At 44.2% G+C, this 25,625-nt stretch overlaps 2 protein-coding genes across 5 annotated transcripts in view; one reads left to right on the top strand and one right to left on the bottom strand.

Moving 5' to 3' along the window:
• CC2D1A (coiled-coil and C2 domain containing 1A) overlaps positions 1-4,023 on the top strand; it is a 71,847-nt gene extending 67,824 nt beyond the window's left edge. For both annotated transcript variants that reach the window (XM_089486850.1, XM_089486841.1), the window contains exons 29-30: positions 131-178; positions 1,820-4,023. In XM_089486850.1, the coding sequence (XP_089342976.1) occupies positions 131-178; positions 1,820-1,840 (69 nt within the window). In that variant the 3' untranslated portion in view covers positions 1,841-4,023. The remainder of the gene's footprint in view (positions 1-130; positions 179-1,819) is intronic.
• An 877-nt stretch (positions 4,024-4,900) lies between these two features.
• Positions 4,901-25,557, bottom strand: PODNL1 (podocan like 1). 3 transcript variants are annotated; one of them, XM_089486926.1, is made up of 11 exons: positions 25,499-25,557; positions 19,474-19,725; positions 18,045-18,138; positions 17,038-17,102; positions 12,268-12,377; positions 11,724-11,880; positions 10,340-10,455; positions 9,501-10,158; positions 8,072-8,220; positions 7,621-7,790; positions 5,073-5,134 (listed from the first exon to the last, which is right to left on the bottom strand). In XM_089486926.1, the coding sequence occupies exons 1-10, from the start codon at positions 25,550-25,552 to the stop codon at positions 7,640-7,642; spliced, it is 1,806 nt and encodes a 601-aa protein (XP_089343052.1). In that variant the 5' UTR covers positions 25,553-25,557; the 3' UTR covers positions 5,073-5,134; positions 7,621-7,639. The 3 variants fall into 3 exon arrangements, with proteins under 3 accessions (XP_089343061.1, XP_089343052.1, XP_089343043.1); XM_089486917.1 differs by lacking the exon at positions 25,499-25,557 and adding an exon at positions 23,904-23,959; XM_089486935.1 differs by lacking the exons at positions 7,621-7,790; positions 25,499-25,557 and adding an exon at positions 23,904-23,959 and having other exon boundaries at positions 4,901-5,134.
• Positions 25,558-25,625: the final 68 nt, after the last annotated feature.

Genomic DNA, 25,625 nt, shown 5'->3' with positions numbered 1-25,625 from the left:
CTTGCTTTCTTGAAATCGGAAGGGATTTACTAGCTATTATTTGGTCTCTGGCATCTGCTTCACTACTACTTGCGCTCTTATGTATGGGTGTACTTATTTACTTATTTACCAATTTATTTTAATTTGGCAGGAGGCAGCTAAAGATGCCCTCTACAAACGCAATCTGGTTGAGTGTGAGGTGAGTGCCTTCTGTAAGGCAGGCGGTTGTTCTCATTGCTCTTCCTTCTCCCATCCTATCCTTAAACGATCAAAACAGGTTGATAATCTTGTGCATGACCACCAAAGCCACCTTTCCCAGATACTGCACACACAGCCTTTTGTGGTCCCTTTGTCCTTTGCCAGTGGAGACCTGATTTCTTTGAAGGATGTTCAGTAATGCCAGTGGCAGGAAGGAGAATTCCCTGCATTTCCACACTTCTGGTTGGCCTCACACAGTTCTTTGTTTCTCAAGTCATTATGGAGCATGTACTCTGGGTTGCCTGTTTTTCCTAGTTATGTGTGAGAGTTGAGTAAGTTCAGAACTGGTGCTTAATGATCAGACAGTGGTATCCAAATCCAAAGCTTAATTGAAAGCAACAATCAGAACTTTACCACATCATTTCTACATCATATCTGAAATCTCATCCCTCAAACACCAAATTAAAACCACCCAATTTTCCAGTCCCTCCTCTTTGCAAAGGTGCAAAGAGATCACCCTCCGCCTGGTTTCCTAGACAATCTCTTCCCAGCCATCAGTCCCCCCTCTTTCTTCTTTAACCTTGAGCTGGTGCTCATCTCTCTCATCTCTATACCCCCAATTGCATTCCTTCATACTTTCCTAAAACATTATTGCAGCTGCAAAGTCCAGCTTGAACCCCCTCCAACTAACTAGAACTATCTAAACCCTTTTTACACATCCTATACTATCACACTACACATTACTATTATTATTTTACCAACCTCTACAATTAACTTCAGATTATTTATTAAGGAGTGTAGTGTAGTAATCTAGCCAGAAATCACTCTTTCCCACCAGCAGGTGACACCCCACTTTGAGGTCTCACCCATTGTGGTCTACACCTCCTGCAGCCCCTTATGATGCCCCTGGTTCAGGGTATTTTTTCATGGGCATAGAGGTCCTCGTTGTTCAGTACATTGCCACTGAGATTAGTTTCACAGGGCTGTACCCCAACTCTGTAGTGCTCTCCACAGAGAGGATTGCCTGGCACCTAATCAGTTTTGTTTTTGGTGCCAAGGAAATAATTTTGTGTTTTCCAAGAATTTTAGTCTGAGTTTGATTCTTTTGATGTTTTATGTACTGCTTACAAATCTGCTGTCTTCTTAGTTCCTTATATTTTGTTTTGGTAAAAAAATTTTTTTAGAACTTAACACTTTTGTACTGCTTTATAGTGCTAAGCCCCCTCTAAGTGGTTTTCAAGATGGGTATTCATTTTACCGACCTAGGATGGAAGGAGTCAACCTAGAGCCCTGCAGGCTCGAACTCACAATGTTTTGGCTACAATAGTGGCATTTAACCACTGGGCTACCAGGGTTCCCTTCTTTTTTGTGCAAATCTTGGAAATATGATTGAAAGGCAATATATAAATGTCACCAATGAATGAATAGGAGCATGGAGAAGTTACTTTCTTGGACTACAACTCCCTAGATCCACTAGTTGGCATAGCCAATGGGCATTCTAGCTAATGGGGATTTTGTGGGTGATTAGGGTCCAAACAGTAACTATTCAAAGCTCTTGAATGAATTGCTTATGCACCTCCCCTTATTCTTAAAAGAGACAGCTATGCTAGAAACATTGAGTGCCCTGTGTTTTGTCTTTCAGCTGCAGAAATTCCGCAAATGAAGCAAAAATTAGATGGAAGCTCTCTCGTCCTTCTGCCAATCATCTGTACTCTTCATCACAGTCTTCTTCACAGTCTTCTTATTGTGGTGGGGAGAGCTGGCTTATTCTGGCTTACTGTGCTTGGACAGGGGCTTCCTTTGAGACCTTCACTAATGTAAGGAGTGGGGACCCCTTGGTTTCCTCCATCAATATGTGAGGCTGCCAGGTGAAAAGAGACAATCTGCGAGACAATTGCTGGGCCTTAGTGGAGAAGAGAATCTTTTTCTCTCTCTCTTTCCAGCTGTAGTGACTGGGTACATCCTGACCCTGAAACCAGTTTGAACCTGTTTATAGATCTAGTGGCTTTTTCCAGCAGTAGTCTCCGAGACTTTAGAGTATTGTAAGGGTGCTGAGAATACTTAGCCCCTGCTGCCACTGTGATTCCCCAAATCTCTTGATCCAGAACTTTGTTAATTCAACAGACTTGAATCTGTTTTGACCAGGGAGCATGAACATGCCTAGTGTCATGCCTCCTTAGTTCCATAGGTTGGAAGGACCCCATAGTACCTGAATTATACTGAGTTTGCTATCTTTAGGAACTCTGCACCTTTAAAAACATTATAAACCCTCATCCATAGAGTTTACATTCACAAATCCCCTTATTGCTACACCCCTTGTACCCTCTTCCCATTCCTTTGCACCAGGCACTTTGCACATATCCCTTCCAAATTCTGCTTGTTTACCCTCAGTTCTTTTTTCCTTTGGGTGCTTACTGCTTAGAATTTACCTGATCCCTCTTGTGTGATCATGGTGACTGTGTGGATATGGTTGTGAAGTTTTGGCAGCTGTTATGAGAACCTGGCTTCTGAACTGGCATTGGATGATGGTCTTGATGGAAAATCTGCATAGGTGCCATCCTTCTCTCATGGCATCTGACTCCTCTGTACAGCTCATTTCAGAGAAAGAAAGGTTCTGAGCTCAGAGACTGAGGCTTTTTACTGGGTCTTGAGAACTGAGGTGCTGCCTCCCTGCTTTTTATTTTTCTTCCTTTATTTTTTGCTTTTGGAGCAGTCAATAGAATATATATTGGACTAAGACTCCCCCCCCCCCCTCTAGTGTAGAGGCTGGAAGACTGCTGAGGATGATTTTCCTTTCCCCTTAATATCTAAACAGCACAAAGTACAGGCTTCCATCCTCCATGAATGATGTTCAGATTGATTTGAACATGAGCTCAGATGTGAGACACAATCACACAGCTGCAGCCTCATGCAGCTTAGAGCAGTGTTTCTACTTGTTCCTTGTACCACTTCTACTCCATGCAGAAGGGTGTCAGAGAATCACCAGTTCCTTGACCCCATCCTATCTCTGGTCACCCTCAAAGGTTTGAGGATAGAGGAGGTATGGTCCTGTAGCCCAGGATTTAGCAACTACAGTGAGTTCAGGAGCCAGTTCTCTCCTACCAGCATCTGTTTCACAACAGAATTTGATATTGTGCAAGGAACCACTAGCACCACCTCACTTTCACTTCCAAGCAAGGCAGACAGATTGAACCTTGTTCTAAAGTGAAAATGTGATCCCAACCCCAAATTTGTCAGCACTAAGGGGGCTGCATGTAGAATATGTGTTCTCCATGCTGCTGTGGCCTATGGGCATTCATTTAGTCTGACATTACAGGAACTGGCTCCCCATTTGGCAGCTGGAAATGTAACCTTTTAATGGAATTGTCCTCTATGAAATAAAAGGCATTTTTAAATGTAAGAAATTAACTCAGGGTTGCTGCTGCTCAGGACAGGTTAGGTGACAAGCTGTAGGTTAGATCCTGGACTGTCTTCCCTTCCCTCACCTTGGTTCCTTTTAAAACCAAAATGTATCCCCTCCTTGTCTCAAAATAGTGAGATAATAAAAGGGAAACAAGTGTTCTAAACAACCCTTTCCCCACTCCCATTTTCACATTTCACATTTCCTCTTGGGTATTAGGGAACTCACATCTTTTGTACAAGTGCCTGCCTCTTGAGGTTGTTGCTCAGCCAGAGGCCTTGAAAACCAATGTTAGAAGCAGAGGCCGTGAATTCGACTGTAACGGCTTTATTTTATGCTCAGAGTGACATAAATATATAAAATTTTTAAGGATGGGAGTTTAAAAAGGAATCTCTGTAAGACCCAACTGGAATCTTGCACTAATAATAAAAATGTTGTTAAAACCACCTTTGCTTCTGTGTCATATAGTCACGGGTCAGATCAGCAGCAAGATGTTATTCTTGAGGAATCTTCCAAGTAAGCTCTGTCATCTTATTTTAAAAACAAAGCTGTCTTGCCAGCATCTGCAAATAAAGTAGAAACTGTCAAAAGCCACTGGCTTGATCTTGCAAGTGTGGTTGGGGGGATCCTGGGCATTGTAATCAAGAACATAATTTTTCCAAGCTCTGTGTTCATTCTAAGCAAAACAAAGACCAAATGTGTGTTAGTTATTGGGAAAACATTTTTCCCCATTATCCTAGGATCCCATAATATATTCTTTGGTTTTCCTTGGATTTAGTCTTCTTGTTCCCTGTCAACTCTCATGCTATCTTCAGCTATGAATAATGTGATCTGGTCCTTCTACAGAGAAAGTCATGTTTTTGCAGTGAACCTGGACTCAGTATCTTGTCCCCACGAACCGAATGTTGTCTAACTCTTCTCAAACTTTGCTTATGTGGAGCATCTATTGCCCAGTAGTTCTGTGTGATGCTAAACAGCCAGTTTTCTTCTCCTTTGTGCCACTGTGACACACATGAAGTAGTGCATTTGCTCTAAGGAACCATAGCTAATTGCCCTATTGTATAGGCTAAATAGTATTTAGTTAACAAACTGGGTCACACCTTTTCAAAGAGCAATGGGGGAAGAGCAAATGAGCCATAGATGTCTCAGGTAGTTCTGCAGATTAGTGGCGTGTTTGTACACACACACACACACAAACACAGCTATCTGCATGGTCTTGACTGCCATTTTGGTTCTACTCCAAATGCCTTCATCCGTACACTTGCAAGGCCCCAAGGTAGCACAAGTCCTCTGGGGATCAGAGCCCAATCACAGCTGCAGCAGTGCAATCCTTTTTTCTTTTCTTTTTTAAAGTCTACCACCATCTTTTCTGTCTCGGACCAAAGGCTTGTAGCAGATTCCTGCTCCCTGGAAAAACAGATAAGAGCATGCTGTAGTAGCCCGGTTACCCAGATGCTCTACAGTGCAGAAAGCTGCCTGCAGGCAGGTCAGATGAAGCCATCTTGGTTGAGAAGCCCAAGGCAGCAGAGGCATGCAGAGGGAGCCATGGACAGCAACCTGCAAAAGAGAGAGGACAAGTTAACTGGGCTTGATGCTATCAGTGGCCGGTCTGTACTGGAAAGTTACCAGCTATGGGGTCAGCCCTAGACACAGCATGAAATAGCATCTCATCCATCACATCAGATTCTCACAGCACAATTTTGGGGGACAGAACCTGTTTGTGAAATCTAAGAAGTGGTTCAATCCTTAACTATATCCGTAAAGATTCTCAGGACCCAGGATCACTTTGGTTATTTCGATATCTGAATCAGTAAAGCTCTGTTCCTTGTCCAGGGCAGTAAAAGGACAATGATCCTCAACCTAGCCTTTCTTGATAATACCAGATCTGCTGCCTTACATTATCTCATGAGAGAACCATCCCTGAAGATGAACTAGACTACAGTAGTGGTTTGTGGAGGACTCAGTGGCAACATAGCTAACTCCACATTTCAGAGACTGCTGCCCTCTTCCCTGAAAAATAAACTATACTGAATCTCTAATCCATTCTGCCTTAGGGTGTTTTTGGGGGAGGGCCTGGAGTATGCTGAGGAGGTTGGAGAGCTTTCTTTGAATTGCAGTTCCTGCTTCTTAAATCACCCACTCCACCTCCTGTCATCTTACTGGAATGCATCTCTTTAGGAGATACTGAAAACATCGCAAGGCTTCAGAAAAACAGCAAGAATCAAATGGCTCCCAGTCAGATTGCATCAATACAGTCAAGAAATCTGGAAGCAAACAGCAGCATTGCTGCAAAGCAATTGACTAACTTGCTCACAGTAGTGGTTTCATAGGATCTTTTTCAGCGTACAACAAACCAGAGGCTTTCTGAGCCTCATCACTTTCTAGAGTTCACAAACAAGCTTTTTGTCCTGACTGGGCTGTGAGGATTAGCTTGTGCTGATGGAACTGGCTGAACTGGCAATAGTTCAATCCTTAATTATATCTGTAAAGGTACTGCAGTATTTCTGGCCAAAAATGTCTTTCGACTCTATAAAGTTTGAAGGAATGGTGAGCAACTGCAGTGAGGCCAGGGACCACTTTCTGGATTAATCAAGGGCTGTATTTGTAATTTTTTAAATCATGTCAACATCAACGATGATGATGATGATGATGATGATGATGATGATGATGATGATGATGATGATGATGATCCTGATACTTTCTTTAACCAGAAGTAGATTTAACAAACTAATCTGAGGTGCAGCTTTTTGGTAGTTTGATTTATCAATGTTAATACACCAGTAAAATTAGAAGAGCTCTTTTTACTAACACCAGTTAGGTTCCCTTTTTAAAAATCTGGTCATTTTAACTAAGGAAGCCTCCCTGTTGCCGCCTCTTTGGGGCAGAGGGAATCTCCCTCAATTACCAAGAACCCTTGGACTTCATTCCATTGGTTTGTACACTGTTGGGGATATATGTTGCTTATAATTGTTTTTGTTGCCATTTGTTGTTGGAAACCGCTATGATCTACACAGGAATAGCGGTATATAAATAACATCATCATCATCATCATCATTATTATTATTATTATTATTATTCATTCTGACCTGAGCAGCAGAAACTGAATAGCTTTTTCATTTTGTCTGGTCCTCCTGTCCTGTTCCAGAGCCTTTTTTTAAAGGAAGTTACAGGAATTCTTTTAAATAAATAAAAAAAAACTAGTCCCGGTGGCATTTGGGGCTTTTTATGGGTGATTTTTTTTTTACCCCACGAAAATGAACTGAAGACCAGTGATGTAGGCTTCAGTCAGTTGATTTGGATTTAAGTCAGACTCAAGTCGCTTCAATGACTTGTCTTGAACTTGGCTTGACAAAAATGACACACTGACTTGACTTGAGGTTTGCGTATTTTTAGTGACTGAATTGCTGGTGCCATTTACTTCAAGTAGCAGGCAAGATTTTCCCCAAAAGTGCAGGGTGCATTTCTCGGAAGGGAACAGCAAATGTGTTAGGCAGTGGGCTTGAGGCGGAATAATCCTTCTAAATCTTTTGAAAAGGTTTAGAAAACTCCGGTGATGTGCAGCAAAGACAGGCATCCCAGCAGACCTCAACCTTTGCCTCAAGCCCATTGGCGAACACACGTGCTGTTCCCTCCAAGAAACACACCCCACCTTCTTTTTTTCTGGTAAAGTTGGCTCCTAGACTTGAGACTTGACTTGAAAGTATCTTGCAAGGACTTACGACTGAACTCGAGACTTGAAAGTAGAGACTTGACTTGAGACTTGGACAAAAAGACTTAAATACTGTACATCTGTCCTGAAGATTGCCAAGGGGCTACCAAAATAGTGCTGGGGAAAATGTGTAGCTCCGAAATAACCCAAAGTGCTCATAAATATGGCAGCTTCACTTCTTCCCATAATGCCCACACCCAACAAGCACCAGAAAAACCAATTGAACATGGAACTGGAAGTGACATCATTTCCAGGACACTGATGACTATGGAAGGGGGCAAGAGGGAAAAATACAGATACAGTACCCCTCCCCTGAAGTGAGCTCAAACCTTACCCTCCTTTGGGCTGCCTCTCTAGGTACCCATATGGGTGTTGGTATAGCGTACAGCTTGCAGCAAAGAGATGCTGATGGGCTCTGGATTCCCTGTTGTATCAACTACCTCTAATAGTTTCAGGTCTGCAAATGCCATTTCAGACACATTGGCTGCCAACAGACGGTTGGATCTAGAAAACAAGAAAGGATTTGTTGATCAAGTGGGTCAGCTCCTGGCCAACAGACACAAGAGTAGTTTCATAACCTGTTACCTTTATGCCTATTTATTTGGAAGTAAGCCTCAGAAAGGACTTACAAAAGTGTGTCTTGGATTGCATTTGTAGGCAGCCTCAGAGTTGCTGTTATTTTTCCAACAGTAGATTTCCGAAATTCAGATTTATATGAGGGAATAATGTAACAGATTTCTCAATCCAGCCTCCTCGAAAAAGCTACTAAGAGTCCTATCCTTTACCTGAGGGTGATGACCCGGATGTTGGGGGTCGTGAGGAAAGCTTCAGCCATAATGACAGCAATCCTGTTGTGCTGCAGGTAGAGATATTCTAGGGATTCGGGCAGATCTGGTGGAACATAGGATAGCTCATTGTAGCTGACATCCAGGAGCTGGGAAAACAAAATGTTGGAGAACAAGAGGCAGCTGCCTCAGGTGCCAAAATTGGGCATCACTAAGGGTGGCAAGGGTTACCAATGGAGAGTAAGCTCCCTGGGGGATGATGATATCAGGGGGTGATATCATCATATTCTTTTAGAAAGCCCTGCAAGCAAAACATGAGTGTACTGTCATCTTCCTACTCATTGGCATCCTGGCAATGGTAAACATAGGTATAAGTTCATATTGCACCTGCATATGTCTTTTTGTTGTTCTTGTGGAGGTTGGTAGTCCCTCCTTTGCAACAACCAAATCCCACACTGACTCACTGTTGAACCATTACAGTTCCATAACAGTTATTCTGTGGCTGGTGGAGAATAGGAGGAAAGATCAAAGATGTGCCTGGTTATGTCCCCATCCACTTAGATCTCAGAAGGACCCTGCTGGATCTCAGCAGATAAAATAGTCATTCTGGGTTTGACTACAAACATAGCCAGATGCTCCTCTGACATACACCCCAGCTCTCCAACAGACATGGAATGGCCATGGATGCAAGTAATGGGTGTTGAATGGAGAGCTTTGCATGCGGAATTATTGCACTATACTATACCATACAGGATTTCAGCAACTGTATCCCCCAGCAACTGGTACATGGAGGCATATTGCCTCTAGTGAGCATAAGAATATGTACCCATAACCAATAGCCACCAATAGTCCCATCTTCCACAAATCTGCCTATTCTGAAGTAGGCAACCATCCCTTTGGTAGCAATTCCCCCAGCTTAACTCTGTGCAGCAAACAACCAGTTTAGGCATTAGTTACCATGGAGGGTAGCTATAATTTGCCTACTCTTTTTATAAAGTCAGCCACATTTTGTGATAGTGACTTCCTTCGTTTTAACTAGGCATTTTGTGAAGTGGTGCTTCCTCTCATCTATCCTGGACCTACCACAATTGGGAAGTATTGGTGGAAGCAGCAGGTTCTAGGTATAGAGCATCTAAAGCCAACAAGGGAATTACTAACTACTTTCAGGTTTGTAGTTATAAGTTCAAATTTACTTTTTGTTTTCTAGTTGCAAGTTCAAATATGTATTTGATCCAACTTGGACTAGGCCAAGTCCTGAATCCCACTGTATGTCTTCCCTTCTCCAAATCAGGAACATGGTCTCTGCCTCTCCCACCCATCCACCGACTATGGATGTTTATCCTGGAGCTCTCTGTCATTTTGTAGTCCTAAAGAAACAGCTTTTAAGACAAGGTAATTCTAGTTATGGAGGTTCCATCACCACCCTCACCTTGAGCCCATACAGCTCCTGCCAAGTGCCTGGGGAGATGCTGCTGATCCGCAGGCGGTTGTGTGCCAGGTGCAGCTCCTTGAGCATGGTGAGGTTGGCCAGCAACTCTGGGGAAAGAGAGTTGAGCTGGTTCTTCTGAAGGTTGAGGACCTGAAGACTAGAGGGCAACCCGGCAGGCAGGAGGGTGAGATGGTTGCCTGAGATGTCCAGAGTCTCCAGGCGCCTCAGTTTGCGGAAGGCCAGGCGGTGGATGTGGGCACTGTAAAGCCGGTTATAGCTGAGGTTGAGCTCTACCAAGGCATAAGTGCCCGCAAAGTCATGCAGACCGACCCGTGTGATCTGGTTGTGTAGCAGCATCAGAGAACGGACCCGCCGTGGGAGTCCGAGTGGGATGCGTTCCAGGCGGTTGTTGTACAGGTGGAGTGTGTGCAGGAAGCGCAGGTGAGAGAAGGCATCGGGGTGCACCCCTGCTGCTGTCAAGGTGTTGCCCTGCAGCAGGAGGTATTGCAGTCCCTTCACACGGCTGAGGCGCTCAGGTGGCAGGGAGCTCAATCGGTTTCGGCCCAGGTGCAGGATCACAATGTTTGCAGGAAAGCCAGCTGGCACCTGAGTCAGGTTATTGTTGGAAAGATCCAGGTACTCCAGGCTCTTCAGCCTGCTGTGGTGGAGAGGCCAGAGATGGCCTTTAGGGGACCCAGCAGAGGACTGTCCTGCCTCTGCTTTCCTGGAACTTCCCTCCTCCCTCACCCAAAAAAAGCCCCCAAGAACCCTATGAAGTAAAAGCCACCCTCCATTCCCCCAGCTTCATCACTCAGACCCACATCTTTCGCCACAGTTACCTGAAGGTGGAAGTGTCAAGGCCCTCACTGGACAGGTTATTGTTCTGCAGGTAGAGCTCCCGGAGGCGCCACTGGCTGCTCAAGGCTCCTTTAGGGACACGGGAGATGAAGTTATTCTGCAAAGTGGAGCCTTGTCGTCAAGAAGGCGCCCCTCCATTTAAATTCCCCCAGCAGCTGAGGGAAGGGGGTGGTTCTCTTTGGTTATCAAAATTTTCAGCACAATCATCTTGAATAGGTACTGAAACAGGCTGCAGAACCTTTTGGCTCTCCAGATGTGGATGAATTACATGTCCCATCATGCCTCACCACTGGCCAGGATTAGAACTGATGGGAACTGGCCTTCAGCACTTTCTGGAGAATCATACATTCTTCAACACTAAATGAGATACCAGGTCATTGCAAGGACTTTGACTGAGAGGCTCAGAAGGCTGCAATTATGCTGAAAGGTGCATAATGTAGGGTCTGGAAACACCAAATTGGACAGATTTTTTTAGAGTTATGGCTTCTCAATAAACAGAATAATCAAATTGCAAAGGTCTTCCTGGACTGTATCACGTCAGATTGCAGATAGGTAGTTGCATGCTTCAACATTTTCTCACTTCCTAAATTTAGAAAAGTAATTACCATATCAGGAAACAAAAGTTCAGACCTTTCTCTGTGAGGGGAGTTGTGTGTGTATCTTGGTTGGTTGGTAAAGGAGCATTCCAACATATCAACATTATCTCCAGCATCAAATGAAACAGTCCAGGAATAAATTTAATGGGATTCTTCTGTTGTACAAACCAGCCCTCAGCTGTCCTTTCTAGAAAGAGTTTGCCTTTTGTTTAGCCTAGAGAGAGCTGTTTGGAGATTCACAGCCCAGTCCCTCTCCCCTGCCTCTGAACAAGGAAGGAGGAATGTGTGGCTCTCTAAATACTGAATGACACCTCCCATCATCCCTCACCACCTGGCTAGGACTGATAGGAATTGTAGCACAACATTTGGAAGGCTAGACTTTTCCCAACCCCTGCTATATATCAATATAGCAATAGCAATAGCATTTACATTTCTATACCGCTTATCAGTGAACTCAGCACTCTATAAGGAGTTTACAATCTATATAAGCTAAATGCCCCCAACAAGCTGGGTACTCATTTTACCAACCTACAAAAGGATGGAAGACTGAGTCAACCTTGCAGCCCTGGGATCCAACTTGCAATGTTGTGGCTGCAGTACTGGCATTTAACCACTGCGCCACCAGGGCTCCTTATCATTGACCCTTACAGCTGTTCATTTTGCATTTTCCCACATATGCCTTTAAAAACCCCAGTTCACTGCTGGGCTCATATCTCAACAGCAAGCCTCTGTGTCTCCATCAATCTGGTAGAAACTCTCAGCTGCCAACCTGTAAGTGGAGACGGACGAGGGCATGGGGCAAATTCTGGGGCACATAAGTAAGTCGGTTGCTGGAGAGGATCAGGGTACTGACGGCATCGGAGCCATTGAAGACATCAAAGGGCAGGCCGGTGTTGTTCAGCTGGTTGTTGTGCATATAGACAGACCTGTGGGGTGGGAAAGGTCAGATTGGAAGGGTGATGCTACAGGCCAATATCCTTGAGTCCTAGAACAACAACCCCACACTGCCTCTAAATGCATCCCTCCCGACTGACCCTGCAGGAGGGATACCATGGTCTATCCCTAAAGATCAGTGATTCCACCCTCTATAATGGGATGTTTGCATACATTTTTTAAATGATAACTATCTAAAGCAATGGCAGGGAGATGCTGGCCTACCAGAGTTGCTGCTACCTCCAATAAGATTTGAAATTTGGTGTGAGCCTTTATGCATCTGAGCTTAGTATGAAGGGCTTCCTGAATAGAAGATGTAACTTCCAGGTCAAGCATTATGGCATCATCAAAAGTTCTGGTTCTCTATCAAAGCTTTTTACCTGAGGCCAGGCTTATGTCCAAAGGTAAGTGGATAGATGCATGTCAGGCGGTTGGCAGCGAGGTCCACAATGCGCAGAGTGTTGGGTAGGAACTGGGGTGCCAGAGTCAGCTGCAAAGGAGAAGTACAGAGAAAGTGTCAAACTGGTCCCACCTTCCCATATTTTGCCCCAGCTCCAGAGCTTGAAAACATACTTTTTGGGACAACTTTCCAAATCCCTCAAACCATCATGGTGGCTATGGATGCATCCACGCTGCATATATCATCCAGTTTGACACTGCTTTAACTGCCATAGCTCAATGCTATGGGATTCTAGGAACTGTAGTTTTGTGAGACATTTAACCACCTCTGTCGGAGAGCTCTGGTGCCCCAACAAACTACAAATCCCAGGCTTCTAGAACATGGAGACATGGCAGTTAAAATGGTGTCAAACTGCAGTGCAGATGCAGCCCACGCTGAATGCGGGACTCTGAGAGTTGCAGCCCCAAAAGGTACCTTTTTAAAGCATTCCCTCTGTCCAGTTTGGAAAGGAAGCAAAGTATTCTTTCTTATGCCAATATAAAGATATAAGAACAAGTAAATCAGGCTGGGATCCACAAAGAGGGTCATTGTCTCCTTTCTTTCAAGCTGTGATAGGAGGATGTGGTCTGCTTGCCTCCTCAGTGTTAGATGCAATGATAAAATGCAAAACAATCTTTTAAGGACATTTGCTGTGATTAAAAATATATATTTTCTCATTGTAGAAGCCAGGATAGATAGATAGATGATAGATAGATAGATAGATAGATAGATAGATAGATAGATAGATAGAGGTCTCACTGGAAAATCCAGGAATCAATGTTTCATTATGCTCAGTGTGGGAGTGAACATATTTCAGGTTAGCTGGAGCTATTTTTCTTTAAAAATAAAACCCTCTGACACATCAGTTGACTCCTTGCACATAAGAAAGATGCATCATGTAAAGAATGTTGAGCTCATGATGTGGAATTTGTTTTGAAAACCAGAACTAAAGGAGTTCAAAGGTCTGATCACCCCAAACTGTTTCATTTCTTTTCCCATGTCAGCAGCCTAATCTAGAATTGTTTTCATATTGGCCTCTTTGATCAGATCAAGCAGAGATTTCCCAGTGAGTTCCAACTGGCCTTCAGCCCATCCCTGCACTAAAGTGTACAAGAAAAAGGTCAGAGCAGTAAGAATGTTCATGCTAAACATCAATATCTCCTACTCAAGATTCAAAATATAGTCCAAGGGTGAACAACTACATGGAGTCCAGAGGCAAATTCCCCGTCCCAAAGCTAGCCACCCATGGGTACCTCCAAAGCAAGCCCAGGTATTTGTTTTACTCTGCAGTTCCCCATTTTGAGAGGAAGTTAGAGGAAAATTTTAGATATTTGGAGGCGGTATAGAATTGTGAGGTGCTGGTGGAGTGGGTGGGAATATTTATGTGCATTCATGCATTCGGGGGAACTTTCTGCAGGGTTTGGGGGCAACAATTGCCAGAAATGGTTCAAATTTTTTAATGGGGTTGGGGAACTTTGGGGGACTGATGGGGGCTTGAGGAGCTGCACCACATGATTGCCTAGACCAGTGATGGTGAACCTATGGCATGCGTGCCAGAGGTGGCACTCAGAGCCCTCTCTGTGGGCACATGTGTAATCGTCCCAGCATAGAGTTTGCCAGAGTTTGTTACTAGAAAGCCAGAGAGACATGGCACTTTGCAGTACATAAGTGGGGTTTGGGTTACAGTTTGGGCACTCGGCCTCTAAAAGGTTCACCATCACTGGCCTAGACAGAACTTTTTATATGCATGGCTAAGGGCCAAATCCTTAAGCACTGAGAAAATCTAAAAACAGGGACAGTGGAGACAAGGGGATGACAAACACAGCCAACTGCTTAAAATATTTCTATGGACTTCATCATACTGGGGCTAACTTCGGCATTAAGGAGAAATTAAAATGCATTTAAAACATCCTGCAAATAAAGCGAAAATGGCAAGCCACTTGGGGAGGAAAACAATGGTGTGTGTGCCTGTGGCGCATGTGCGCGACTCTGCCACATGCATGTGGCCCATTATTTCCTATGGGGCTTGAACATAGGTGGATTTTCCCTTAAGGATCCCCTGCATAAGGAGAGGGCCCACTGTATATACCTGTTCTACAACACCTCAGTTTGCAGGTAGAGGTTCACAGAATTGGATGCTCTCCCTTCTCCATCAGCTAAAGTCCCTGACCTGAGAAAATAAGCATGTCAGAAGGAAGGCTGGAGTATAACAGGTCCTTTTATTCTGACTGCACTACACCACCATGTAAATATGTATTTATATGAACCCCTGCCTATAATTTGAAGTAATCTGAGCATATATGGAGAAGTTACTCTCACACTAGTTTGGAGGCTGAAATTTGGCACAACTTTGGGTATCAAACCAGTCTTAAAATGAGACACATGGGACCTGCATTCTAACACAGAGAAAGCCAAGCTGAAATGTCAGAAAATTCTGGCAACTATTCATGAGCTCATCTCATACTTGAATTGGAAGTAAATAGATTTCACAGGAGGCAACACAGCCAAGACCATGTATCTGTGTTTGCACAGTGCAAGATACAAGATCAGTGTAATCTAATCCCTCAGGTGTTACATTAGTATGGAATAATTGAGAAGACTGGACTTTCAAGAACCAGGACGGAGTAGCAGATAGAGCAATTGTCTTTGACTTAGGTCAGAGGTGAGGAGGATTTTGGCCTAAAGCTCCCATCAGCCCTTGGAAGCATAGCCAAGTGCTTGAGTCTCTGTACTGGGCGGAAGGAGGGATATAAATAAACATAATAATAATAATAATAATAATAATAATAATAAGTGCCAGAGATTTGGGGAGTTGCAGTCCAACAACAACTGGAAGGCCATAGTTGACTATTATTATTATTATTATTATGCTTTATTTATATAGCACTGGAGATTTGCACTGTACATACTACAGCAGCTCAGAGTCAATGTCCTACTCAGCTGTGGAAGTCATCACTAAATAATCAGATCAACCACAGGGTTGCCATGATAAAACTAGAACGGTGGTGGGATGACCATAATGAATCCCACTCTGAATGCTTTGAAGAAAGAGTCTGATAAAACTAATATAATTCTTGATAGTTACTCCTGCTTTGAATTATCACTGTTCTTTCTTTTGTATAGAGATGATGCACAGCTGGCATCTACAAAGAAATTTCACAGACTCCCTTTTGCATTTAATGGCTTTTGTCACCTGTTCTGCATGTGTGCATGCATGTATGAAAAGAGAAAAACCCTCTGTGTGCATACACATAGCAATACACTCCTTGCCACAGATACATCTCAGGGCACACAATCTATCCTTGAATCTACCAGCACTAGCCAGGTTCAAATGCCTGTTATTCACTGAGTTTCTTGCAAGTCATGCTGGACTACATAAGACTTTGGTCTGATGCTGCCCAATGTTTCTTAACTTCTTATACGAGAAGTTTATTTAAGACAGATTAGTTATGCTTTAACTGTTTGGAGAATGTGAGTATGCCTGCTTGCTGTGCAGATTTCGCACACACTGGCAGACCACAGGGACTGCAACAGAAAGAAAAGTAGACTATACAAAACTGAAATCTATCCTGTTTAGTTTAGAGTTGCCAATTCTGCATGTACGGACATAGCTGGCTTTTCACTGTAGACTTCCAATTATTCTGGAAGGAAAATGTGCCACCTTTCCAGACATATCCTATACCTAAACTCCCATGGTGCATATACAACTGACTATTGCCTTAATGTGTCAGTTTAAACTAATATGACAACTAGCCCCTAGTTCTACATTAATAACCAGTCACTACTGTGAATTAGAACCTTAACTTCATATAAGAAAATAGACTGAAGTGGTTGGCCAAATCTCACACTTATGCTTGGGGTAGGGAAACTCGATCCTGTAGTTGCTGTTGGGCAACAGCTTTCACAATCTTTTACTTCTGACCATGCTATTTGGGGGCTCTGGAACTTGATATCCCAGAAATGTCTGGAGAGCCAAAGGTTCCCAACCCCTACAGAAAACCAAGGGTGGGGTACATCATGCAGTCTCTAGATGTTGCTGGACTACAATTCCTGTCAGCACAGACAGCTAAATATCCAGGTGATGGCCATGGATACAGTTGGTTAATTAAAAGATATAAAGCTTGGAATTGTTTGACCAAGAGAGCTAATAATGTTGCTGAAGAAGAGTAGACTGGAGTTTCCCAGGAAAGAATTCTCAGTACCTCAGCAAACTGCAAATCCCAGGATGGAGCCATAGCAGTTATCATGGTATCAAAGTGCTAGCACTGTGTACTGTATCCACTGGGGTTTGGTTCGAGGACTCGTTGTAGATGCCAAAATCTATGGATGTTCATGTCCCATTAAATACAATGGCATAGTAAAATGGTGTCCCTTATATAAAATGGCAAAATCACGGTTTTGCTGTTTGGAATATTTTCAAACCATGGATGCTTGAATCTGTGGATAAATCATCTGTGGATACAGAGGGCTGACTGTACTTCTAATGCAATGCTCCTCAGCTTTTGGTCCTTCAGATATTTTAGAAATCACCTTTCAGACAGCATGACAGTAATGATTTTAGGAACTGTACATCCAGTACATCTGAAAAGCCAAGAGTTGAATACAACTGCATCACATCCTGTACAAATTCAGTGGTTCGGTGACTTCTTTTTCAAGGCATGTGAAACCCACATAAGGGCCAGCTCACCTCCCCAGCCCTAAATGCGCTCACCTTATTGTTGGCCAGGTAGATGTACTGAAGCAATTGCAGGGATTCAAAGGCTTCGTCCGGGAGACCTTTAAAAGAGGACACATTGGAAAAAAGGCCTGGTTTGGGGGATCCTTGCTGGACATCTTGATTCTTCCCCTCTTTCTGCAAAGCTCCCACTCCCACAACATTTCGTGCCCAGCAAGCACCTAACCTCAACTCACTTTCTCCTGCTGGGCCAGATGCAGCCAGCTCTGAACTGGAACTGGGATGCTTATTAACAGCTCTTCCATAATGAACAACAGTAAATCCATTGCACAATTCCCGGAAAGATCCCAATACAGTGGGCCCGCCACCTTTGCTGATATTAGGGAGACAAGATCCCCGTGAAAGTGGAAAAATTGCAAATTAAAAAATGCACTATTTTTTTTACCAGAGAAAACACCTTTCTAGGAATTTCTACATCTTCCATTGCAACTCTACAGTCAACATCAGCCACTGAAGTTGACCACTGAATTGTTCTGGAGGATCTACTAATGCCTACAGAAATGTTCTCTCTAGGAATTTCTAGGTCCCCCAGCATGACTTCTGGCAGATATTGCCCACAGAATCACTCTGGAAGAATTGGAGATTCCTAGAGAGAACATGTTAAGCCATGAATAATCAAATCCACAAAAGTCAAAACCGCATATGTGGAGGGCGGACTGTATTGTGACTTAGGGAATCTCACCCCTGGAGTCCATGAAAGAATGAGAGGAAGGCTGAAGGTTGGCCTTCCTTTCCACTCACCAACCCAACCTGCCTTAAAGAGTCCAGGTATCTTGTGCTAATCAGGAAATGATGACCCTACAGAGAGTAGACAAGTTCATTTCTGGGACAACAGCTCCCAGAATCCCCCAGCCAGCTTGATTCTGGGAATTGTTGGCCCAAAGGTCTGAGCCATATTGTGTATTGGAGAAGGAGTTCTCCTAAAATGCTGGCACACCTTCAGAATGCCAGATGTATGACCTCGTGCCCTTGGTTCTGCTCACCATCAGAGTTGATGTGGTTGTTGTGGAGATTGAGAGTTCTCAGTCTGGCCAATCGGGACAATTCGTTGTAGGGCAGCTCCTGCAACTGGTTATTCTGCAGAAGGAAAACCAGCAGGGGAAATAGTTAAGATGAGCTAAGATGAGCAAATGGTATGGGGCAATGGGGGCCATCTGGACACTCATCAGAGTGCCAACCCTCCGATCTGATCTCCTGAACTTACTCAGAACTTTTCTCCCTTCAAGCACAGAAATGTCACTGTAGGAGCGATTGCAACTTCCAGAACCTCCCAGGCAGCATGGCCAGGATCATGCTGCGGGGAAAGGCATGGAGGGCTATAGCTATAACCCCTCAGAAACATAATTTTTCTGAGCTTTATCTTCCACCCTACAAGGCTGGACACTTCATCCACCCCAGTTGGTGTTAGCCCTATCTTCCTCACTCACAAATCGAATAACATCAAAAATACACCAAACGTTGGCGCTATACAGACGGGCCTATAGTGCACCCTCGTCACGTGTTAGGGGTTGGCCGAGGGCACACCAGCCATACGTGCCTCACCCCTAGCACATGACGAGGGCGTCAAAATGGCTTAGCATTCACACGTCCTGGCATCACTGTGATGCCGCGAGTGTGTCATTGGCACACTGCGGCATCACAATCGCGCCGCAAGAAGAACCCGCTTTTTGCGGGTTCTTTTTGCTGCACAAGGGAACCACGTGGTTTGTCTACTGCAGCTCCCTCGCGCAGCAAAACAAGGTGCTGGCAGACCGCCCTTTTGGGTCGGTGTATATTATAACAATGATACCTTTATTGGGCTCAACAACCAAAATACACAATATACATGTTTCAAGCTTTCAAAGCTCCACTGGTTTCTTCATCAGGCAAGGGGTTAAAAACCATACAGGAGGGGGGGAAACAGAAGATAATCATAACCCTGCATTTTGTTGTCTTTGTTCTCAGTTCAGATGGTATGGAGGGGCATACCTTGCAAGCTGGCATCTCCTCTTTCTGGCCATCTGGTTACTGGAAGATTCTTAAAGTCCATGAAATTTAACATCCATTTGCAAATCAAAAAGACACTGCCTTTGCATGCCAATAAATTTCCTGGACTTTGAGAACCTCCCAGTAACCAGAAGGCCAGAAGGAGGAGGTGCCAGCCTGCAAGATATACCCTCCATACTATCTTAAATTAGAACAAGGTCAACAAAATGCAGGCCCATGACTAACATCTTCAGGTGTTGTTGTTTTTTTAAACCTGCATGATTTTTAAAACCTTGCCTGATGAAGAAGCCAGTGGAGCTTTGAAAGCTTGCAACATGTATATTGTGCATTTTGTTTGGCCTCATAAAGGTATCACTGTTTGGTGGATTTTTGATATTATTGGATTTGCTATATGGCTAACACGGCTACCCTTGGATGTTTTCTCACCTGCAATGAGAGATGCTGGATGCCTGCAGAGATATTCCTGGGGAAAATGTGTAAATCAAGGCCACTGCAATCCACTGTCTCCTCTGTTGGGCAGGTGCATTTGGATGGGCAGCCGGGCACATTCTGGGCAGGGGTGACCCTGGCAGGCCTGGATGTTGCCAAAGGCAGCTCATCTTCCTCCTGGTCTTTCAACAGGAAGCTGGAAGGCACGCTAGCCAGCAAGAGTAGGAGAAAGCCTCCACTGCATAGCTGCTGTTGAGGGGAGGGAAACAGAAGTTGAGGCTGATCAATAGGGGCTCTGTAGAACCTTTATTCCATCACGTGCATTGCTCTCAATGCTTCTCCTGTCTGCACACACTGGGTAGGCCAGGAAGTGCCCCCACCCCACAAAGCCAGCTCCTCTGGGAATGGAGACAGAGCCCCTTAACAGTATTGAAATACCTCACTGACTGTGAGAGTGGAGGGAGCTGAAAGGCACAAGGGGGGGCTTGTCCCTTCCACGGTGTGCCAAGCGAAGAAGACCTTGCTTTGGAGAAGCCCACATGGGGGTCAAAACAAAACAGAGGGCAGCCTATGCAGTGATGTTTGCCGTGCGCACACAGACGGGGTGTCAGAGGCGCAAGTGGCCTCGTAAAGGGTTGCTGCATGCCGGCTTGGAAATTGGCCGTGCAAACCCGTCACTTCCTTGGCCCAGCAAGTTTTAGGGGTGGGGAACAGGGAAGGAAAAATGCAAAAAAATTAAAAATAAATATAAATAAAATAGTGCCTCACAAGACTGCATTTCAGCCAGAAATTCAAAGCAGAAAAGTGGAACAGAGATGTGACCAGGATGCAACACTCAGTGTGCAGCAGGAGTGAGGACTGGATGGATGGATTCAAGGAGGGTTCTCTGGCTGCAATTTGTCTGAAGAGTTTTTATTATTTCCTCACCTCTACCTTAGCATGTTGCATTCAAGACTGACTGGTTGAACAGGGAGATTGGGAATACTCCCAAAAAGCATATTTTTCCTGACTTACCCATCCCAACAATTTGTAAGTGTTACTCTTGAGAATACAACTCAAAGAAATGTTTCCAAGCTTTCCTACCTTTAGGAATAAAATGAATGGAATATGAAATGGGCGTAGAAACCTGCTCCTCAAAAACAGAGCTTTACAGCAACAGCAATAATAACAAAACCACATACCATCTGTGGAATTCACAACCAACACACAATGCGAAGCATCAAATATCTTCAGCAAACCCATCATCTGAATAGCACAGACTAGAAGCTTCTGTTATGTGGGAAGGCATCCTGTGGCTACACTTCTCAAAAACTGTGCAAAGTAGTGCTTTAAAAGTAACTAATAGTCTTGGTTCATACCTGTTTGATGTTATCTCCTCCCAGTTTAAGGATGTCAATGAAAAAGAATAAGACTAGACAGCAATTGGAATAACCAGGTTCTTTTTTAATTGCCTCAGTGAGTCATTTCATAAAATAACTTCTATGGCAAACCCCCTCTGAAGAAAAGTGCGAAGATAATCCATATGTACAGAGGTCTTGTAGCACCTTTGAGATTAACCGAAAGAAAGAGGTACTTCTTTCTTTCAGTTAATCTCAAAGGAGCTACAAGATCTCTCTACATGCTGATTATACAGTCTAGCACAGCTATATCTTTGAATTCTAAAATAATCCATGTTAGGGTTGCCATAAATCAGAAATGGCTTGAAGACACACAGCAACAAAATCTCTAGGGCCAACCCAAGATATTTTGCTGCCTGAGACTGAGCAGTAACACCTCTTCCAGGAATCTAATAAACCAAGACCAATAACGTTACCTCCCCCTCCTTAGTACTAAAAATACATTGAGAACTTAAATGTGTTGTTGGTGTTGGTGTTGTTCTTGTTGTATGCCTTCAAGCAATTCAGTAGACCTACTGAAATGAATAACTTTCAGTTAGTTGTGACTCCAACCCAAGAACAATAAATCAATCACAATTTGCTGCCAACTAAAAATCTGCTGCCTGGGGCAGCTGTATTGTGGAAGTATCTGCCTTCAAGTTGCCTGTCAACTTATGCTGACCCCATGAATTTCATAGGATTTTCTTAGGCAGAGAATACTCAGAGGTGGCTTTGTCAGTTCCTTCCTCTGAATTATAGCCTGGTATTCATTGGCAGTCTCCCATTCAAGTGCTAACCAGAGCTGACCCTGCTTAGCTTCCAAAATTAGACAGGGTCTCTGTCTAATATTAGGGTCAGTCCAGGTAATTTCTGAGGGATTGAATAGATTATATGAAGCTGAGTAAACTGGTTGTCCTTAAATAGACACAAAGAAACACAACAGCTTTCCAACTGCCACTGAAATACCTTGTTTTTGCGTATTCCAGAGGTTCACTACTACACTCTCAAATAGCCATTTGGCCACATTGCCCCTTGGGCAATGCCCTTCCTCAAGGACTTTGTATTTGAGTCAAGTTGCATACTCTTCAAACCAATGTGCAAGCAAATGGGTGTTTGTTGTTGTGTGTCTTTGAGTAGTTTCTGACTTATGGAGCCCTAAGGTGACTTGGGTTTTTCTTGGCAGAGGAGTCTTATCTTTGCCTCCAAGGCTAAGGGAATGTGACTTGACCAAAGTCACCCAGAGGGTTTCCATGGCTGAGCGCTTGTTTTAGAGTCTAATATTTAGAAAAAAGAGTCAGCATTGCATAATGGTTTGAGTTTTGGACTATGACTCTGGAGACCAGGGTTCGAATCCCAGCTAGACTTATCAAAACCCATTGGGTGACTTTGGGCAAGTCACACTCTCTCAGCCTGAGGATGGCAATAGTGAACCCACTCTGAAGAAATTTGCCAAAAAACCCCATGATAGGTTCACAACAAAAACAGCAACTTTAGAAAAAGCAAAGTAATATCTGGAAAGTAAGTTTCTTCCTTTCTTCCTCCCTATCCTTGACATAACAGTGCATGCAACTAGTGCTCCTGGTCAAAAGCAGAGACTGCGAGTGGGGGAAGGAAACTGGGATTTATAGCTTAAAAGAAGAAGAATTTTTTGAGCTCTGCTCAAAAGGCATGTGCAGCTATTCTATTTTTCTCTACATCTTGGAGCATGGCTTTGGTGCAGCTTCTGGCCTCTTAGGATACATGCATCATTTAAACAGCATACTTCAAAAGTGACCCGAAGCAGCTTTATTTTGGCCTGTCTGTTTGGGCCCTATGTCCCAGGCCTTCTTTAAAAATGTTAATATTGCCATCTCTCAATAATCGGGTTAACTTGTCCATCTCAGCCATAACAAGCACTTTCAAGCACCAATCTTCTACTGTATATTTTATTGATGCCCATAGGTGTATGTATCATACTGAGGTTCATAGTATGTATATATTTTACGTAATCATATGAATTTTGGAACATGGTAATTTAATAGGTCATTGACTGTAATAAAACGATTGATTGATACTGTATGGAGTTTATCTTTTCTCCACATCTGTGCAATTAGTAATCTGTCATATAAAAGACGATCTGGCCATGTTTCTTATCTAATTCATCTTCCATGAGATTGAGTCAATGCATTTCCGATTCTGTTTTTATTCTTTTATCTAATATTTTTTCTATTATTTTAAATTTCCAGAATTTATTTACTTTCTCACAGGACCACCATGGATGAAAAAAGGTACCCACCTCCCTCTTATATTTCCAACAATTATTATTACTACTTTTATACAGTTTGGAAATCTTATTCGGGGGTTAGGTACCAGCGAGAGCACACATTTCACCATCAGCTCACCTCTCCTTAGGAGGCAGGAGAAAACACAATGTGGTGATACAAAAAGCCATTGTGGTGCAGTTGTGAGTGTTGGACTGGGACATTGGATACTGAAGTCTGAGTCCTTGCTTAGCCCTGTCACACACCCCTGAGGCCACTCACATTCTCTCTTGGCCTGGCCTACCTCAAAGGGTTGTTGTGAAGGGAAATTCAAAGAAGGGGAGCCATGTGTGGTGTAGGGGTTTCAGTGTTGGACTAGGACTCTGGAGACCAGGGTTCAAATCCCGGCTTGGCCATAAAAACTCACTGGGTGACTCCGGGCAAGTCACACTCTCTCAGAGGATGGCAATGGCAAACCAACTCTCAGGAAAATTGTCAAGAAAACCTCATGATAGATTGCTCTTAGGGTCATACTCTCAGCCTCAGGGGAAGGCAATGGCAAACCTCCTCTGAACAATTCTTGCCAAGAAAACCCCATGGGCAAGTCACATCTCTCATACAACTTGAAGACACACAATAACAACAGCAAGCCATTTGAGGGCAGTGGATGAATGGGCTCTTGGAGGTCTGTCGCTCATAAGGCTGCCCATACATTGAAGTCTAGGACAAATAACAACAGTAGTCACACTCTCTCAGCCTCAGGGGAAAGCAATGACAAACCTCTTCTGAACAAATAAACTAGCCAACACACCTGAACTGAAGGAGTCCTGCCCCTCACCTGCATCATCATCATCATCATCATCATCATGTTCAAGGGCAGCAACTCCCCCCAACCCAAGGGGCCCTGCCAGGGTGACCAGATGTCCTCCTAACCACCAAGGAGGGCAAGGCTCTGTAAGATGGAGGACATTAAAAAAACTGGAGGACGTGTCCAAAGCCTCACAATAGAAATATAAATCCATGCTTCTTTTTCATCCTGCTCAAAAGGGAGAACCTTTTCAAATTCCTCTAGGACTGAAGGTGGACATGGAGGGCAGGTCCTGGGAAAGGAGGACCTCTCTAGTCACCCTGAGTGGGCTTCTTAGCCATGCTCTAAATCAGGGGCTCGCAAATTTTGGTCCTCCAAGTGTCCTCTAAGCTCCCAGAAGCCCCAGTCAGCTTGGCCATTAGGCAAGATTTTTGGGAGCTGGAGTCCAAGACATCTGGAGGACCAAAGTTTGGAAATCACGACTCTAAATGGAGAACCTTTTGGAATTCCTCCTGGACAGAAGGTGGGAATAGTAGACCTGTCCTGGAAAAGGAGGACCCCTGGTCACCTTACATGAACTTCTTAGTGATGATCTAAACTAGGGAGGAGATTCTGAAACCCCTCCTGGGCAGAAGGGGGAAATGGAGGACAGGTCTTGGGAAAGGAGGACCCCTGGTCACCTCGCATGGGCTTCTTAGTGATACTCAGAATGGAGGACATTTTGAAACTCCTCCTGGACCGAAGGTGGGAATGGAGGACCTGTCCTGGAGAAGGAGGACTCCTGGTCACCTTCCTTAGTGATGCTCCAGAGGGAGGACATTCTGAAACTCCTTCTGGACAAAGTGGAGCTATGGTCACCCTGGATGGATTTCTTAGTCCTGCTGAAACGGGAGGAGATTTTGGAATCCCTCCTGGGCAGAAGGGGGAAATGGAGGACAGGTCCTGGGGAAGGAGGACTCCTGGTCCCTCTGATACCCCCCTCTCCGCCCCACAGAGCCCCCTCCTGCCCCATGTCCTTGTTACTCACCATGGCCCTGGATGGATCACCAAAGAACCTCTGGCAGAATGAATGGAAGCCTTCTCCCTTCTTTCTTTCTTTCCTTCCTTCCCCCCAAAAGGCAACCAGGATCGACCTTCTCTGTGGCTCATTTATTGCAAGGGAGAGGAGGAGGAGAAGGAGGAGGGAGGAGGAGGAAGGAGGAAGGAGGAGAGGAATGTCCTCTCTCTTTCTCTCTCCTTGGATCTCTTCCCATCCTTCAGGAGGTTTGCTTTTATGGCCAGAAAGGGATGCCAGCCAATGCCTCGCCTGCTGAGTGAGGATCGCTTTCTCCCCAAAGCCAGGCAAATGCCTCTGCACTGACACCCTGCAAAGATATAGCCATGTTTGTCTCTAGAATCAATAGGCAGAGAGATCTTGCAGCACCTTTGAGACTCACTGAAAGAAAGAAGCTGGCAGCATCAGCTTTCCCCTAGACTTCAATCTACTTCCTCAGACAATATTTAGTATAGTGTTAATGTACTGCAGTATATTTAGATATAGCCATGTTAGTCTGTAGCGTCAGTATGCAGAGAGATCTTGTAGCCTCCTTGAGACTCACTGAAATGCACAATATACTTGTTGCAAGCTTTCGAGGCTCCACTGGCTTCTTCATCAGGCTTCTTCATCATCCTTTCCACTGGCTTCTTCATCATCCTTTCCCTCCACCACTCCCTTCTCCTTCTGTG

This window comes from Sceloporus occidentalis, unplaced genomic scaffold (assembly GCF_023333645.1).
Source record: "Sceloporus occidentalis isolate IW3139 unplaced genomic scaffold, rSceOcc1.0.p SCAF_1, whole genome shotgun sequence".
Classification (NCBI taxonomy): Eukaryota; Metazoa; Chordata; class Lepidosauria; order Squamata; family Phrynosomatidae; genus Sceloporus; species Sceloporus occidentalis.
The sequence above is the reverse complement of the archived record's forward strand: the minus strand, read 5'-3'. Positions and strand labels throughout refer to the sequence as shown.